The sequence below is a fragment of the Ptychodera flava genome, chromosome 8, assembly GCF_041260155.1.
Source record: "Ptychodera flava strain L36383 chromosome 8, AS_Pfla_20210202, whole genome shotgun sequence".
In the NCBI taxonomy this organism is placed as follows: Eukaryota; Metazoa; Hemichordata; class Enteropneusta; family Ptychoderidae; genus Ptychodera; species Ptychodera flava.
The window spans coordinates 1,506,420-1,523,981 of record NC_091935.1 but is presented as its reverse complement, the minus strand read 5'-3'; the positions used below and the strand labels follow the sequence as shown (position 1 = coordinate 1,523,981).

The following is a 17,562-nucleotide window of genomic DNA, read 5'->3' as shown; positions in this document are numbered from 1 at the left end:
ACGTCTACAGCCCCTCCCACAATAGCAGATCAAAACAAATCTGCAGTGGCCATAATAGTTGATCGGATTACAAGATTTTCCCATAATGCACAATGATGTGTCCTTACATAACCAAGCATTCTTCCATTTTCAAGTATTAGCAGCATAATCCATGCAATAAAAGGAAACACAGCCTGGAGTCTCCATGCTAATCCTGTCCAGAACGTAGAAACACATGCAGAGTCTCTAATCCTGTCCACAACGTAGAAAGCCAATGTATTCAAAGCGACTGTAGATGTTGACAGATTGTAAACTTTCCATCCTGGCTTTCAACTCATCTTCTGAATCCATGTCTTCCTTACCAGGACTATTATCCCAAAGCAGTGGGATTTGAGTTGCATCACAGATGTCAGTGAAATCACCAGAACTAACCATGCGTCTTTTCAAACCAGTCACCACTTAATATTTCTTTTCCATATTGATTCAAACACCATTTGAGTATGTTATAGTCATGAATTGGTTACCCAATGCTCCTTTCAGTACTAGGGATTTAGTGTATATACATAAACTTATTAACTGTCAAAAGTTGAATCATGTTAATGCAGATATGCAAATTGCAATTTTGTGTGATTCGGTTACAGCCCTGTCTTAATAACCACAAATGTTTTCAATATTGTTCTAGTCCTATTAAAAGTGATTAAGAAATACTATTATTGTTCATTCTGTATTTTAAATTTCATATTTAATATCGTGGGCCCCAAGTTTTTGTTTTAAACCACATGTTAATGATAGTGTAGCAAAAAGTAAGCTATTGTAATTTTATGAAAATAAGTGTGATTTAGGTTTATAAGTTGTGCATCTCCCACAAGTTTTATCAAGGGAATTTTTGATGATTGATGTTCATTTGCAACTTTTATAACTTTGATGATGATTGAAAAAGGTAATTGCAATATAATTAAACACTTGAAAATTGTAAATCAGAAATCATTAAAGTCAATTGTCTTTCAGCGCAGTATGTCAAATGTACTGCTTGATGACTTGTAATGACTTGTTAAACATTCATAAATGATGTGTGTGAAGATGGATGCAGTAAACATAAAAACACTGATAAGAGTGTGTTATGGTTCATTGTGACAATGGTCACATTGTGTTTCGATGAGAATCTGAAGCAAGTCAACATAATTACAAAGTGACCAGCCAATTGCATTACTTTACAAATCGTATGTGATCCACATTTGAATGATGGGTCTGATAAGAATGACCAAATTTTATAAATCAACTGATTCCTAGGCGCTAGAGAATATGGTACTCCGACATTGATATAATACGGAGAGAAAATGAAAATACTATTTACATGAATCCATCATTGATAAAGTTGTCTATCATTGATTTTCTTTGTCATTGATAAAGTTATCTATCATTGATAAAGTTGTCTATCATTGATTTTCTTTGTCATTGATAGTTGTCTATCATTGATTTTCTTTGTCATTGATAAAGTTATCTATCAGTGATTTTCTTTGTCATTGATAAAGTTATCTATCATTGATTTTCTTTGTCATTGATAAAGTTATCTATCATTGATTTTCTTTGTCATTGATAAAGTTATCTATCATTGATTTTCTTTGTCATTGATAAAGTTAACTATCATTGATTTTGTTTGTATGAAACTTGCATTGTACTATGATGCTTTCTCAGAGCAGGCAGGGAGGGGTATTGTAGGTGATGTTGGGACGCTAGCTGAGTTTGAAATTATGATTCTTGTAGCTTTTATGAGTCTCTGTAGGGTAGAGTAGAGTTGACCCTGCATAGGTCACTCTCTGAGTCAATATGAAACATGCAGGATTTTTCAATCAGCAAAAAAAAACAAAACATAGAGAAAAACAAATTTGAAATGACTGTGGGTGTTTCAAAAATGTCTTTATGTCTTTGTGACACAAAAACACCATTACATGCCTGATTACAAAAGACATATGCCAAGCCTGTGTCCAGCTTCTTTATCTCCATGTTTCAGGAGAGCTTTTCTAACAAGTGTTAATTATTTTTTATCACAGCTGATGCCACTGAGAGAGAATTGAATGACCTTATTTCAGAGATGGAGATGATGAAACAAATTGGAAAACATATTAACATTATTAATTTACTGGGTTGCTGCACTCAGGATGGTGAGTTAATCTTATGTCAAAGACATATTAACATTATCAATGTACTGGGTTTCTGAACTCAGGATGGTTAGTGTATATCATATCAAAGCGATCATGAAGTAGTGGGCGCTTACCTTGCAGTCCCTGTGTGCAGTTGAAAGATATGTTACTGGTACATATTTACTGACATTTCAAATGTACATAAATATTCCTAGCAATTAAAATGGTCCAATTGCATATGGTATAGAGCAGCTGCTTGCTGTCATATCATAATTAGCAGGGTTCGTACGCTCCTGGAAAGTCCTGGAATTTAAAACCACTCCTGGAAACTCCTGGAAACTCCTGGAAAATCAAAATTTACTCCTGGAAAACTCCTGGAAAATCGCTAGTTACGATCGCACACGGTCTAGAACGGCCTGATCGTAAGGGCAAACGTCAAACAGTATAATTGTCGAACGTCAAAATTGCAAAAATGCGAAAAGATGTTTTGCGACAGGTGGGGAGCCCTCCCGAGACAAAATTTGGAAAGCGCAGTAGTGTTTCTTAAAATGTCGTAAAGGGGTACCCTTGTACTAGCGTGGGCGAGACCATGTTGTGTATTCCATTATCCATGGTTTTGCACGCACGTACAGTGACATCGAAGTATGCATGAGTAGGTTGTGGAGGGACCGTGTTGAAATTTAAAGCTTGTTCGGGTCACCAGTCACAGCAATGCCTCCTGCAAAGTGTTTATTCAGCGATCATTGGTTGAAACAGCCCGAGTACGTAGGATGGCTTGAGCGGGCGCAAGATAAATTCGCGGCAAGATGCAAACTTTGTGAAAAGACTTTCGATGTATCGGAAAGCCTAGCACTACGTATGATGTTCCGTGTTCCCGTGGCTTGCCATTCGGCACATTCATGCGAGATATTGCCGGCCTTTGTGCCCTTCACCGTGCATTACCAGCAAACTTATGGTTTTTGACGTCATGCGAACAGTTCTTTTTTGCAGTCTGTGAGCGGTTGAGTGATTCGGGTAGGCATAGATTGGAATCGAGTTGATTTCGGCCGAAAGTAGTTAGAAAAGTAGTTTTTTGTGTGCGGTCCAAAGTGGGACCGCGTGTCTATGGACCTCAGCAGGGCTGTAGTGGGACGCTTTATAATATAATGCAGGGAACACATAGCATCACAGTGTTAGCGCTAGGAATTTTTTCATTGTAGCCACAGTCTGTTAGTGTGGCTAAAATGATCAAATTTTTTTTTAGCCACAAGCAATTTTTATTAGCCACACCCAACAAATCAATTTCACATACAAATTGCACAAACCCTATTTTCAATAACGTTTATACTTTATTATCCACATGTTGGGCCAGGGCTGTTGTACATACACTTTAAGGATTCCTCGACAGATAAACTGCTGAGCACATTTTCTGCTAATTTTATAGCTGCAGATAATAATGACCAGGAGCACAGTAAAACTCCAGGTCCTTTGTGAAAGTTGTCTGTCCTTCAATTAAAAAATATGTATTAAACAAAAATTGGTCTTAACTCCGTTCAGATCTATATTTCATGAGTGCTAGTGAATAAATTGACCCCTCTCTTTATAGACAGGGACAAACAAACTTCTGTTTATTTTTAACTTTTATTATGACACAAACAACAAAGAGAGTTCTTGGAACAAAACTTGCACAACATGTCATGAAAAAATCATCAAAGTCTAATCATTGGCCATGACTGTTCCTCTTTTTTATTTTTTACATGATTTAAAAACTGCTGTATATACCAATATTTGGTGATCTGGATAAAATTACAGTGATTGCCTGACTATGCAAAGCATTGTCCATAAAGTATCAAAGAAAACTATTGGTATGAAAAAATTGCTTGGGTTTTGAGAATTAAGGTTTTGAAAATTAATTAAATTCGCAAACTCAGTGAAAATCAAAAGAGCAAATCGTCAATACGACAAATCTAGGATCAACCGACTCATCTGTAGTCTCACATTTTATACTTCCATGCACAGACAAAAACCTTGCTGTAATTTGTTCAACCATGGTATAGACTGGGTTCGTCTTTTTTCGTAAATTGGACGCTATTTTATACCTAGTTTCCTTCCCAGCTGAGAACAATCAACAAACTATTTTGTCGCTGCCCGCAAGCCGCATCGTACCGTGCATTTATAACGTATTTGCATTGTTTGGGTGTCTCGAAACTACCAAAACCGTAAATGGACAGGAGTATACAACTGGGGATCTTGAAACTTTTTCGCGCATGCTCATTTTAGCTCTGGTCAAACTACAACGCTATCACTTCAGTCTGTCAGTTACATGCTCAGGAACTCTGCCGTCGATCATCGGTCGACGTACGACAGAGCAACAAATTATTTTGTTCAAAGGCTAGATATTTAAATGACTGAATATTTCGATAATCTGAACGATCTAAGGGTTATTTTGATACTTTAAAAAGTGACAGAACCGGCGTGATTAACGAAGGTGCACGCTGGTTAAACGTTGTGCTGCTATGCTGGCCGTGTTAACTCAAATATACCCTTCATGCTTGCATCCTGACGCGACGTACGTGGTCAAATGTTTCGTACGATGCTTGCAGCGTTTATGCTGGAAAATTTGGATTGCGGAAAATAAGGTACACTTATTTAAAAACCGACTAGTTGTTAGAATAGTTGGCTACATAAATAATCCAGTACATATTTTGGATCGATCACAATGATGAACACCCGCATGTCGAAATTCTTGGTCCTTCGGGAAAACAACAGTCGGTCTGGATCGCAGGACCCGGACTGACGTGACTTTCGAAGACAACGCGCACGTCTTAGGTCAAAGATCCCAACACGGCACCCGGTTACGAGCTTTCGCCACGCGTGGCGAAGGCGTAGCAATTTTTTTTCGCCACATCGGACATTTATTCGCAATTTGCGACTGTGGCGAACGTTAGCGCGAACCCTGCATCATACGCGGAGCTATGAAAAGCCATGCTATAGCTACAGGAGCAAAACATCGAGCTCTGGTAGGAGAAAAACAGGAGCAAGTAAATAAAAAATTAATGATTTCTTTGCCCGATCTTCATCAAATGTAAAGTCGTCGACTAATTCTAAGCCTTCCCTGAGTTTATCTTTCCTGACACCACACTCGCAACTGCACAGTAAGTGAGGCTACCCACAATTCCCCTTGATTTGTTCACTCAGACATTTTTTACTCAAGGCTTTTTCAATTTTATCACTTTCTTAACAATTTTTAACTTACAATTTAAATTCAGGATTATTTGTTGACATTGTGTTCCTAAATTATTGATTATGTTTAAAATTCAAGAGTAAATTGAATGAGAAGTCGATGTTTGGAGGTGTTAAAAATTGCACACTTGTCAAGATAAAGTTATCAGCAACTAAGATGGTCTCATCATACCACCTGTCAGACATGCAAATTTCCTTTGTTACGAACATTAAAAAAATCAATACTCTTTCTTTTGCCAACACAGATGCAACTTATTCTCTCAGTTTCCTTGAAAATATTGTGTATGGCTGTCAAAATCTATGTCGACAAAATTACAAAATTGCTATCTCCTCCGAGGAAAAGGGGTTTATCATCTCATTATTCAAAGTGAGAAATCAGAAAATTATGATGATCAGAACTATGTTGCCAGAATTTTTAAATATTGTTCTGTGTACAGAAGAAATTTGCTTCAGTTCAGTGAGTGATCTACGTGTGTACAGATCATGGAGAATTGTGGGTAGCCTCACTTACTGTCTCAATCGTCAGCGATGTTATTCAAGATGTCATCACCGTCAAAACCTGTCAACTCGTCATTGACTGCATTTGTCAGCAAAATGATGTCTTATGGGCTGAAGTTTTGTGGACAAGGAAAACATTAGAAACAATTAGTATATGATTCTTATTAAAATTGCAAGCTTTATTGTGCAAACACTCCTGGAAAATGGCATTTTTCAACCACAATACTCCTGGAAAATGGCAAAAAAACTCCTGGAAAGTCCTGGAATTTTGATTTACTTGAAGTGTATGAACCCTGAATTAGGCGAATGAAAAATCTTTAATTGCTACAAACGTCAGGTCAAGAGAAAAACATATTGAACTGTATCATACATTGGTTTGCCCAGTGCCTCTTTATATAGTGCTATCATTTCAAATTGTTTCTTCCCCTGTCTGTGTTTCCAAGAACAGATCTTTCTTATCTGTGGCGTACGTTGTTGCCCTCACATTAGCATTTTATCCTGTCTGAGTCTGACAAAGATTCAAACAAACCGGAAATCAATTGCATTATGATAAGACTCAGTAATTAGGCAAGTGGATGGCAGAGGTCACTAATAGCTTGTGTGTGTGAAACCTGTGAGAATTGTAGATGCCATCTTGAAGAGGTCATTTCCTTCATGAAATGTCAAAAGAAATTCCATTAAAATGTCATTTAAATTGCTTCTGCCTGTAACCTGTGAGTGGTTTGAAAATGATATATGGTATATTAAGCAGAATGCAGAAGGCAGGATTTGATTGGCTGCTATTCTAATGGACAATCAAATTTGATAGCCCGTTCCTGAATGGCAAATCAAATTCCCCCATCTGCATGAGTTGCCAAAGATATAATCATCAGAACAGTTTTGTGTTAGAGTTGGTCAAATGAAGGGAATACCGCTGTCTGTGTGTCTTGGTCTTTTTGTCTGTTTGTCTTGTTTGAAGTGTCTCAAGAAATCCCAGTATCATCGCAGATGGGGTCAAAGTGTCATGAAACCTGCAGTCATAGACTTTTACTGTAGATTCTCTGTGAAAGACGAGGGTCAATAAGCTTTCTACTTACCCTGTAGTTTAATGAGTTTCGGTTATTAGTTTTTCTGAAGTTGCTTGAAACTTGGACATAAAATCTAATTCTGTGGCCAACAAGAAAAACAGATGTGTTTCTCTGCAGTATATATATACCGGTAGGCATACATTTTGATCAACGTTAGCGACAGGAAAGCTATTGAGGTTTTTCTACAGTTCTGTTGATATATTGTAGTGAAAAATAGCTCTGTCATGAGAAGAAATCATTTTTATTAAGGCCAAAAAAAAAATTGTTTCTGGTCCTTGACATTCAGCAAAAGTGATAAGACAACAGGGTTTTCTTTTTTTTCCTTTTTTTTGCTTTCTTTTTTTTTATTCCTAACAATGCTGGTTTGGCACTATTGATGTCTTTTATCACTGGCTGCATAATACTTTTCTTTTTAGCATTTTTGTACATGCAAACAGGGATATCAAGGATTGCTGTACTTAGGAGTATGTAACCCCCAAAAAAGACCACATGGGCAGGTTCTGAAATGACGCGTGCAGTGACCAAGAATGATCTTTTTTTTGGCCTAAGAGGTGCTATTTAAATAGACCTCTTCACAATATCAGTGATCCTACAGTGTGATTAAAAGAGAGACTTTGTTAATTTCAACATGGCACATCATTGCAAAGATAGTTGTATGTGATCAAAATGTCTGTTATGAATGTATGAAGTTTATGCAGTCAATGGACAAGATGTCTTTTAGAAGGTTGCTTTTCTATATTTATCATTGTATTGAATACCTCTAAATAGGCCACTTAATTTTGTAAAACAACTATCAGTGAAGACTTCACCTGCAAGTTTAAGATATCTTATTGTGCTTGTCATTTTTGAAAGAAATACTTTGTGTGCCATCTGCATGTTTATATTGCCAGTAATGTTAACTTTTGATGATTATTTTTTCACTAAGTTTGTTTTTCATGTCAATTATAATTTCTTGTTCTACTCCCCAAAAGAATGTTGAGATACACAGTATTCAGCTTGTCAACTCAGCCTTTACATGTGTAAAATGCATTGTTATTGTTGACAAGAGAATTCCAGTTCGGACTAGAAGTCAAATGTAAACAATAACAGTGCATATATTGATGCTCTGTTGACAAGCTAAGCAGTGGACGTTTCAACATTCCTTTGAGAGTGGAATAAGATTTGGCAATTGACTCACAAAAATAAAACTAATGAAAAAATCATCAAAAGTTAGCAGTACTGGCACTTTAAGTTTTGATTGAAAAAACAGAACTTTTGAGAATTTTTCATCTGTTTGTCATTTTTGCAACCATCCTAACATTCCTTCTTTTTTTCTAAGGTCCACTTTTGGTGATTGTGGAGTACGCTCCCCACGGTAATCTACGTGATTTCCTACGCTCTCGCCGACCTCAGAACATTGATTATGAAAACGCCGAGTTACTGCCAAAGATAGATTTACTCACGAATAAAGACTTAGTGTCATTTGCATATCAAATAGCCAGGGGAATGTCATTTCTGTCATTGAACAAGGTGAGTTTATATTTGTGATTTTATAGTTGGAGTTGTTTGGTAAGAACATCCTCAATGCTTTGTATGTTGATATTTAATACAATGATCTGGTTTTTGCTATGTACAGAAAAAATATCCAATTCGACATACTCAGCTTCATTTTTGAAACTTAGTGATTAGACTATAATCCTCATGCTGGACAGGATGTTGGTGAAGCGGTCACAAGGCATTTACTTTTCCCAATGTGCCTTTGACCCTTGCCATTGCCAATGTGCCTTTGACCTTTGCCATTCCCAATGTGCCTTTCACACTTACCATTGCCAGGAAACTTAGACCCCTTTGAGATGAAGTGAAGTGAAAATAGAACTGCTTTGAAAAGGTTAAGAGTTACAAGCCAGAGGAATGAGCGATAAGCATACGCTAATAACTTCACAATCAATACTATTGACGGGTTGCTTGTTCAGGAAATACACTGCGTTATTTCCTATCTCTTGATAGTTTATATCACCTTGGTGATGCCATGTATCAAATTTAGCACAGAAGAGTTGTGTGGGCTTTTTTATGACGCTATTGTCACCATAGCAACAATTTACATAGTGTATAAAAGGAGCTGAAGTAGCAAAATAAGGAGAAATCTTAGTATTCTGTGGATGTCAGATCTGTCTGGCAGTCTGTTCTCATGGATATTGAGCTAGCTATTGGCGACTGTGTAGTGTACTGCTAATAGATGTATATGTCTTAGACTTTAGAAGAATTCAGAGATCAGTGCTCTATAATATCATAGGGATCTAAAAACAGCACATCACGTTGTAACTGTCTATTGAACTAATTCAATCAATCTTATATTACCTGTTTTTAAACAAAATGTAATCATTAAATTAAAAAAGCTAACTAGACACAACGCTTTTTAGTTTATCACCTTTAGAATATCTGTTTATATCGTTGAACAGTTGCCATGACACTCAGTACTGCCTACCATTTCATATAAGATGTGATACACTAATCATCTCTGTGTATTGAACTATCTGGGAATTATCATTTTTTTGTTCTCTTTTCAGTGTGTACACAGGGACCTAGCTGCCAGAAATGTACTTGTTGGCAAAGATCACATCATGAAAATTGCAGATTTTGGTCTTGCCAGAGATGTTCACTACATTGATTATTACAGAAAAAATACCAACGTAAGTGGAAGTGGTCCATAATGCTGTACCATATTTTTTCAATTGAATTTTTCAATGACATTTATTGTGCTACTGTCTGATACAAACAGTAACTTCATTACTACCAAAGACAATTGAAGTGAAATCAGTCTCTCATTAAAAAGTACTTTAGTTTTGACAGTTTCGTATAATTTTGTGATTGAGTAAAATTACATCGCTTTCCAGCTGCCATAGTTACTTATTATTGTATCGTTGTCATGGCAATTTCATCATCCTAGTGAGAGCCCTGATTTGCCTGTCTGCACAAAGACTGCATGGTATCCAAGTCTTTTAATGAGGTTGATGAAAGCTTCTAGTTTGAAATGATCTCTTTACTGTTCTGGTTCTAGGGTCGAGTGCCAGTGAAATGGATGTCACCAGAAGCTCTTTTTGACAGAGTTTACACCATACAGAGTGATGTATGGTCATTTGGTATTCTGCTTTGGGAAATCATGACCTTGGGTGGGTCACCCTACCCCAGTCTTCCAGTGGAAATGCTCTTTGATTTTCTCAAAGCTGGCAAGAGGATGGAACAACCACACGGCTGTTCTTCTGAAATGTGAGTGTTTTAAGACCAGAAAATATTACTTGTTCATCTGAAAAGGAAAATACTAAAACTTTCTTTGACGCTCTTGAAGAAATGGGAGCAATTGACTCTATCATGATACATGTATATGATTGATTGATTGTTTCACTTGAAAAAAGTGTTTTAAAACTCAATGACTAGTAGATAACTTAGAGTTTGGATCGATGTATCATATTACCTGGGTTACAAGGTCATAGGTCAAACCAATAGCAGGTGGCAACAAACATACTGTATGTTAATAAATTGCCATATATGGTAATACAGACTTTTCCAAGTATTTTGTGTGAAAAACATGTAGATTGATATGTGTGTCGACCACTTTGAGTTTCAAATGTAGTAGATATCGAAGATGATCAGATGGTATGATTCTGTGAATGTACAGTTACTGATTAGATCTGCAGACAGAACGCCAGACTGTAGAATAATCTTCAAAATTAAAGTAATAGTGTAATCTTGATTTGCTTATGGAAAACAATGACTCATCAGCAGCAAGCTGTCGCCAGAATCAGTTGAATTCATTTCATTCAGGAAATTGCACTAGGGCTGTGAGTGAGAATTTTGTAAATGTGCGCTGATGTAAGTTCATTAACTGAATCAAAGCATTTATTGTTCTTGTCAGCGTAGTCAGGCATTGCTGACAATATATGAGGCTAAGTCAACTCTTTTACTTCTGCAGCCATTCTCTTCTCAAATATTTCGCGATCTTTGTGATTTGTTCCACAGAAACATCATTTGACATGCTTAAATTCATCATGTTCATTGTGACTATTAGAAACAATCAATAACATGAACCGACTGGAAAGTTTGTGACATATTTTGTAATTTCTTTCACAAAGATATTCTGTGATGAGAGACTGTTGGAGAACATCACCAAACCAAAGACCAAACTTCAACCAACTTGTGCAAACACTGGATGGCTTGCTGACACAGTCCAGTATTCAGGTAACTCTATAAGTTCACAAAGCATCACTGTCTTGAATAAATCCTGACTCTCAATTTAGCCATCAGTATAGACTCATGGACACCTTCAAAGCTCAATCTTTGAAAATTCATTCAGTGTAATTTCAGGGGTTGTGATTGGCTAAAATGTGTTCTTATTTGACTAAAAATGAGGCTAGATCAATGTTAATAAAATGAGGAAGTGACACACCAAAAAAAGAGGAAAATGAAGATCTAAATCTGCAGGTCACTTTCCTTAACGCAATGATGGCTGCCTAAACTCTGCCATTTTCCAGGCACAACACCAAACATAGATAAGTCTAATTTAAGGGACAAAACAACTGATTTGACATTTAGTAGCTGTTATTTAAGTGAAAAGTTAATTTCAAAATTGTACCACAGACCAAATAATGTGTGATTTCCCATTAAAACAATCTCCAAGTACATATACTGACTTCCTCATTTTCTTGGAAGGAAATGAAACTAGGGAACATGTACGGACACTATGCCTTGAAGTATAGCGACACTCTCAGTGCTGGCATGTATATATCTGTAGCTCCTTGCATCCACTTGAAAGTTTCCATGTAGGCTTGTTTAAAATTATGAATATCACTTGTTAACTTTCATGGCCAATCAAACATTTTTTTTTATATAAATAATAAATGGTGAAGTTTATGCACTGGCTTCTGAACAAAGTGTTATTCTTACTATGGTTACCTGATTTAACAGCACCTTATGGCTGTTGCCCTTTGTGAAAGAGAAAAACAATCAAACAAAGATATTTTGAAATCAGTTTACTCTGGAAAATACCAAAAAGCATTATTTTTTGAAAAGAATGTGCTGAGTATGTCCCTAGAGCTGGTCTGTGTGTTGACTTTAAAAAAACTTTACTGTGAAGAACTGTAATGAGTGAGAAGGGTTATTCCTATGGAAGAGAAATCCATGCTTAAATACAAATGGTGTAAAATCAAAGCAAAAATTAATTACATCATGGGGAAAGTATCTTGAGGGTCATATTGAAAAGTAAACCATGTTTTATTAGATTCTCCCGGCGGCATGTCAAAACATTTGTGAGTTAAAGCTTAGTTGTTGAATAAATGGTGTAAATCTTGTTATAGTGCTGAAAGCCATTAAACGTCTATGGAGTCAGGACATTTAACTCAACCTCTCAAAACTTTTGTAGGAAGTCTGTGAATATGTCAAATTATTACCCACTAAAGGTTGTGTATAACCAGGGTCTGACCTTCACTGTGCTCATAAATGTGTAAACTTTGTTCACTTTGCAGGATTACCTATCTCTGGATGCCCTTGGAGACGGCCCAGAGGTCATGGTAGAATACCATGACAACAACAGAGTTGTAGAGGGCGCTGTTAGTAAGAATTATTACACGGATAGTCGTGGTCATCAGTATATCCAAGACCAACCGAAGACGAAACGACTGGAATCAACAGTCTGAGAAAAGTACCTATTTTCAATAAAAGTGTCACTCACTTTGTCGACAGCATGGCCAAAAATGTTATTATAAACAAAGACAAACACAAAACTTGTGACATAAACTCTGCCAAAGTTATCGTAGTTGTACATATATGTGAGAAAATGACCCACCTCTGGTGTGTAAGAGTACTTTGTTTCGTTGAACTAACTTTGTTTCTGCACATCTTTGACTTGAGTGCTGTGCACTTGAATATGGTATGTATAATGAGTGACAGTACAGCATTGAGGCACTTTACAATTAACACAGTGCTACCAGACTGATGAACTTCAATATCAGCAGGCAGTGCTAGTCAGTGTCACCCACGTGCATCTTTGAGTTTGTTAATTGTCAGGATGTTGATGTCATCCCATGTGTACACAAATGGCCATCTAAATTCACGGCAGCTGTGTATCTATAATGATAAAGACCCGCTGTGTGTCTGTGAATGATATCAAAGTTATCATGAATGATATCAAAAGAAAACTTAAAAAATTGTTGAGCCCGTGTAGACTCCTGTGAGACATGCCGAGATGGATGACCTAGACTTTGAAGCCTACAAGTATCAACAACAATGGCCGGCAACAAACATGGATAAGCAACATTGGGAAAATTGGTCGTCTGCTCACTGAGAGAAGATTTGTCCGTGTAAATAGTGAATATGCATGCAGAGGACTGAGTGAACTTGATAATGCTAATGTTCAAGACTTTATAAAGTAGTGTGTCCAATGATGGATGGAAAGATAAGAAGGCAAATATCAAAGGAGGAATTGCTTCAGAGGATTAATTTGTTGTGTAGATTGGCATCACATTCTGCACTTCTGACATGCCAGTATTAGGTGATGAATCTACTAGAGTGATAGTTGACGTGCCATTGAGGTGTGGAATCTAGTATCAATGGTGATTGCTGCAACTGATGTGACATCGTCAGGATGAAGAATCATCATCGAAGAGTTGTAGTACAATAACACAAATATGAATATTCCATGATATTCACTAAGATTTTTGAGATACTCCTTACTGCCAACTGGGATTTCTTATTTGTCAGTTAAGCTTTGTCAGTTCATGTTGAAATGAACCACAACAGTTTCAAGAGGCAGCTACCTTGACTTCAGTCAATGTATATTTGTATCACAAAGCTTCTTGTACAATTGGCTCTGAAATAAATCTTAAATCTTTACTTATCAACACAGAATTCAACTTGATTGACTTGCAGGTAAATTTCTGGCAAGCTAGGTATAAACAAACATAATTCATGGACAAGCTGCAGGGAATGCATATACTGTGATAACTTATAGCAAGCTAGGAAAGCTGACATACATGTAATTTATGGATGAGCTAGAGGGTATTTATTTGTTTTTTGCAGGAAGCTGGGGAGGTGTAGGGAAAGAAGGAACTTTATTAACGAGCCATAGAGTATATACTGGTAAAGAGAGAGAAGTTACAGGTATCATCATTTCATAGAATGTTGAAGCAGATGAATTTAATAAGTACAGATTTAAGGCAATAGTCAGGTCCATGGGGGTATCTAGGTCAACTCTCCACAGAAAGTTAGAACATCCCATAACAAGATATATCCATCAGAATTGTTGTGAAAGTTGGTGTTATTGAGCCGAGACTGTCCATATATACAGTTACAACTTGTCATGAAATGAATATTGATTGATATTCATTCTAGTATTTACAATAGATTAATGGTGAAATGTAAATCATGAGTTATTTTTAGTAATTTGTATTAATTTCAATGACATTGAAACGAAAAGATAAATGTTTTCATTTCAAATGTATGTGTGCTTGGAAATGATTTGGAAATGAGTAAGCATTAGTTTTGTATGTACAGCATTTTGAATTTTGAATTGTATTGAAACACTGAAGTTGGTTTATGAGTACATTGTAATCTGAGATGGAAATTGTAGCACTTGCATTAGCATATTGTGCTGCATATTGGCAGCAGCTGAGATGAAACACTGGTCTATTAACAATGAATCTTATCTGCAAACTTTAACCTCAAGTTAATTCTTGAATGAATGTGTGTAGTGAGAGAGAGAGAGAGAGAGAGAGAGAGAGAGAGAGAGAGGCGTCTTGTCGTCCTGCATATAGGTATTAGGGGAGCTTGCTGGCAAGCGGGAACTGCAAATTTGCTCAAGCAATAAAATTGCTGATAGTTCTGTGAAATGTCATTCAGTGATTTTAACGGAAAGAATGTTGTGTGACTTTCATGCCGTTGTTTGTAGCATTTGATGACTTGTATCTTGTTTCACAGCTGTCTGTATCATCAAAGCATCATACCAAAACAAAAGCTGTGTGAAAATTGTTTCTCATCCAAACAGAGTAAAATTATACTGACTTGCAGGGTGTGATCTGATAATATCATACAAGACTGCTTCATTTATTGCCACGGAAAATATTTTTTTTTCCTCTCAGTTTTTTTGTTTTGAAAGTTGACATTACATGAGTTTTCAAATGTTATTTCTCTTACGCATTTCACCCCTCTGAACATGTGAAAAATTTGCTTCAGCGATGATTTTGAATGGCTGGGCTCAAACTTTGTACAGATTTATGGATGTGACATTGATCCAGATTCATATTTAGAAAATAACTGGTGTCTCCATTTTGCTTCTTTGTTGACGCAATTGATCTGATTCATATTCAGAAAATAACTTCAGTCTCCATCATGTTACTATGTTGACAAAAATTGATCAGTATTTTTCCAATAATTCAGTGAGACACACTGTTTTCTAGATTCTTGAGACTACTGTTGCAGAAGTTGTGGCTCAGAGATTGGATGAGGAATAATTTTCCTGTCATAAATTATGATTTTGGTTTGGCATTCTTACTGATTCTCACTACCGCAATGACTGGTGTATCTAGTAACATTTGCTGAGCTTTCTTCAGAGATAAAGCGAAGCAGAGTACGTGTCTTTCAGGCAAAAGTCACATTAACGTTCTGTAGAATATGGTATGTCACATCCAACAAGCAGCTTAAATGTCCCCGGTGGACCATTGGACAGCTAATATTTACACCCTGTCACTAACAGTGGTTTTGTCACTTGAAAAACGCCATCAAAACAGGTCTGGTTATCATGATGTCATTCAAGGGTAAACAAATTATTTACCAGGTTCAGGAAGCATTAGAAAATGACAAAAACAATACGGACATCTTGAACCACTGCTTAGTGGTAGTACCTGGTGTCCAGAATCAAATCAAATATCTAATTTTGATGTCACATCAGGGTTTAATTTATTCTTTTGCTTTCTCTCTCATTTGCTCATTTTCTTTTTTTCCACCGGTACAATTATGTTGCTCTAAATACTACAAGGTGTGTTTGAATATTGCATGCTTTTATGCAAAAAAGATATACCAAATTGAAGACTATTGTAACACATAAGTGCTTGCACCATTCAGGAAATACTTGGTTCAAAATTTTATGTGTCATCTTCACAAATTGTGAATTCTTATCGCTATATTCTGATTGCCCACATGACAACCAAACTAAATCAGTTCAAAAGTGTATTTGTGTGTGTTATGTAACGGATAATTACTGTAGTAGAATATCGTGTGAAACATTGCACACACAACATTGAAAACAATATCCCCTGTACATCTCCTGCCTTGCATTTCAAAAAGTATTGCTTTGATGTATGCTGTCCAAAGTAAAGAGATGGTTATCATCTGTGATCACTGCTGTTAATACTCAGTATTATTGAATTTTTTTGTATTGTTTCATCAAACCTTTGAGATTGTAGATGTGAGCATTGATGCTAATGTGCAGACTTAGTTAAAAAGATTGACTGCTTGTCATTGTTATTATGTGAATATGCGCCAAATAATTAGGCAGTGCATGGTTATTTAGTGACTGTATATTGGTGACCGGAAATGTTTCTGCTCAAAACTTTGACAAAAAGGTCATCATATACCTTTTTCAAAAAGGAAAAAAAAAAAAATTAGCTTTCAATTTTCACTGGAATAAGAGGCTTACCTGGAGCAATGAATGATGTTAGTGTGATGTCCAGTGATATGTTACAAAGATTAGGAATATGAAGCCCTTATGACATCCTTTAATCCCGTCATTTAAGAACGAATATCTCCCAATTAGTAATTGCTATTGATGTATATAGATATTGAGAATGGAAAGCTAAAAGTATTTGGAACTAAATTTAGAGATTTCCCCTCACATTCTAGCATTTTATCTGTGTTTGTCTTGCCACAGAGCTCAAGTTGAGTCAATGTTTGTCTTGCTACTGTGCTGAAGTCAAATTTTACAAAACTAAGGCATGATTTCTGAATGACCTTTGAACTCTTGAATGCATTAACCTATCGGATTTGGTGATGCAAATCACAAAGTATCACCATAGTAACTCCTCTTGAGGAGATGCTTAACCAAAAAAATAATAATTGTAAAAAATACTTAATGAAAAATATTAATTAAAAAATTTAAATGTATTTGGTGAATACCTTTGTACCTGATGTGGTGCTATCTGTAAGTTGACAGTTCATAGTGGCGTACCACACAGACTCGTACACGTACCTTGTTACGGTGCTACCTCGAATTTCAAAGTCATATGACCATATACTCTTTTCTGCACAATGTGTATAATAAATCGAGACTGCATTCTTATGTCAGTGCTGTCAGAATTCAGTTTTGTCAATATCATTGTCTAAGCCAGGTAGTGGGAAACAAACACTGCAAAGATGAGATTCATTGCTTTTTATAATTTTAGATAAATAGATAGATTGACTTATAGTTATGTAAATATCTGGTAGCTCTCAGTTTGTTGAGTTGATTTCATTTTTTGTATTCATGAACTCTGTGAAGATTTTCTATCAAAGAAGTCCAAGCTTAAGATATATATCCATCTATATAGTATATATAAATATATATTATATATAACATGATTTGTATATTAGGATTAATTTTAGCTAGACTGAAGAAGACTATTTCTTGAAGAAACTTCAGTTTTGATTTTTTT

At 36.1% G+C, this 17,562-nt stretch overlaps 1 protein-coding gene across 5 annotated transcripts in view; it reads left to right on the top strand.

Annotated features, from left to right (window-relative positions):
- Positions 1-16,562, top strand: part of LOC139138158 (fibroblast growth factor receptor 2-like) — an 88,489-nt gene extending 71,927 nt beyond the window's left edge. For all 5 annotated transcript variants that reach the window (XM_070706398.1, XM_070706397.1, XM_070706399.1 and 2 more), the window contains 6 exons: positions 2,031-2,141; positions 8,226-8,416; positions 9,454-9,576; positions 9,945-10,153; positions 11,017-11,122; positions 12,406-16,562. In XM_070706398.1, the coding sequence (XP_070562499.1) occupies positions 2,031-2,141; positions 8,226-8,416; positions 9,454-9,576; positions 9,945-10,153; positions 11,017-11,122; positions 12,406-12,576 (911 nt within the window). In that variant the 3' untranslated portion in view covers positions 12,577-16,562. The remainder of the gene's footprint in view (positions 1-2,030; positions 2,142-8,225; positions 8,417-9,453; positions 9,577-9,944; positions 10,154-11,016; positions 11,123-12,405) is intronic.
- Positions 16,563-17,562: the final 1,000 nt, after the last annotated feature.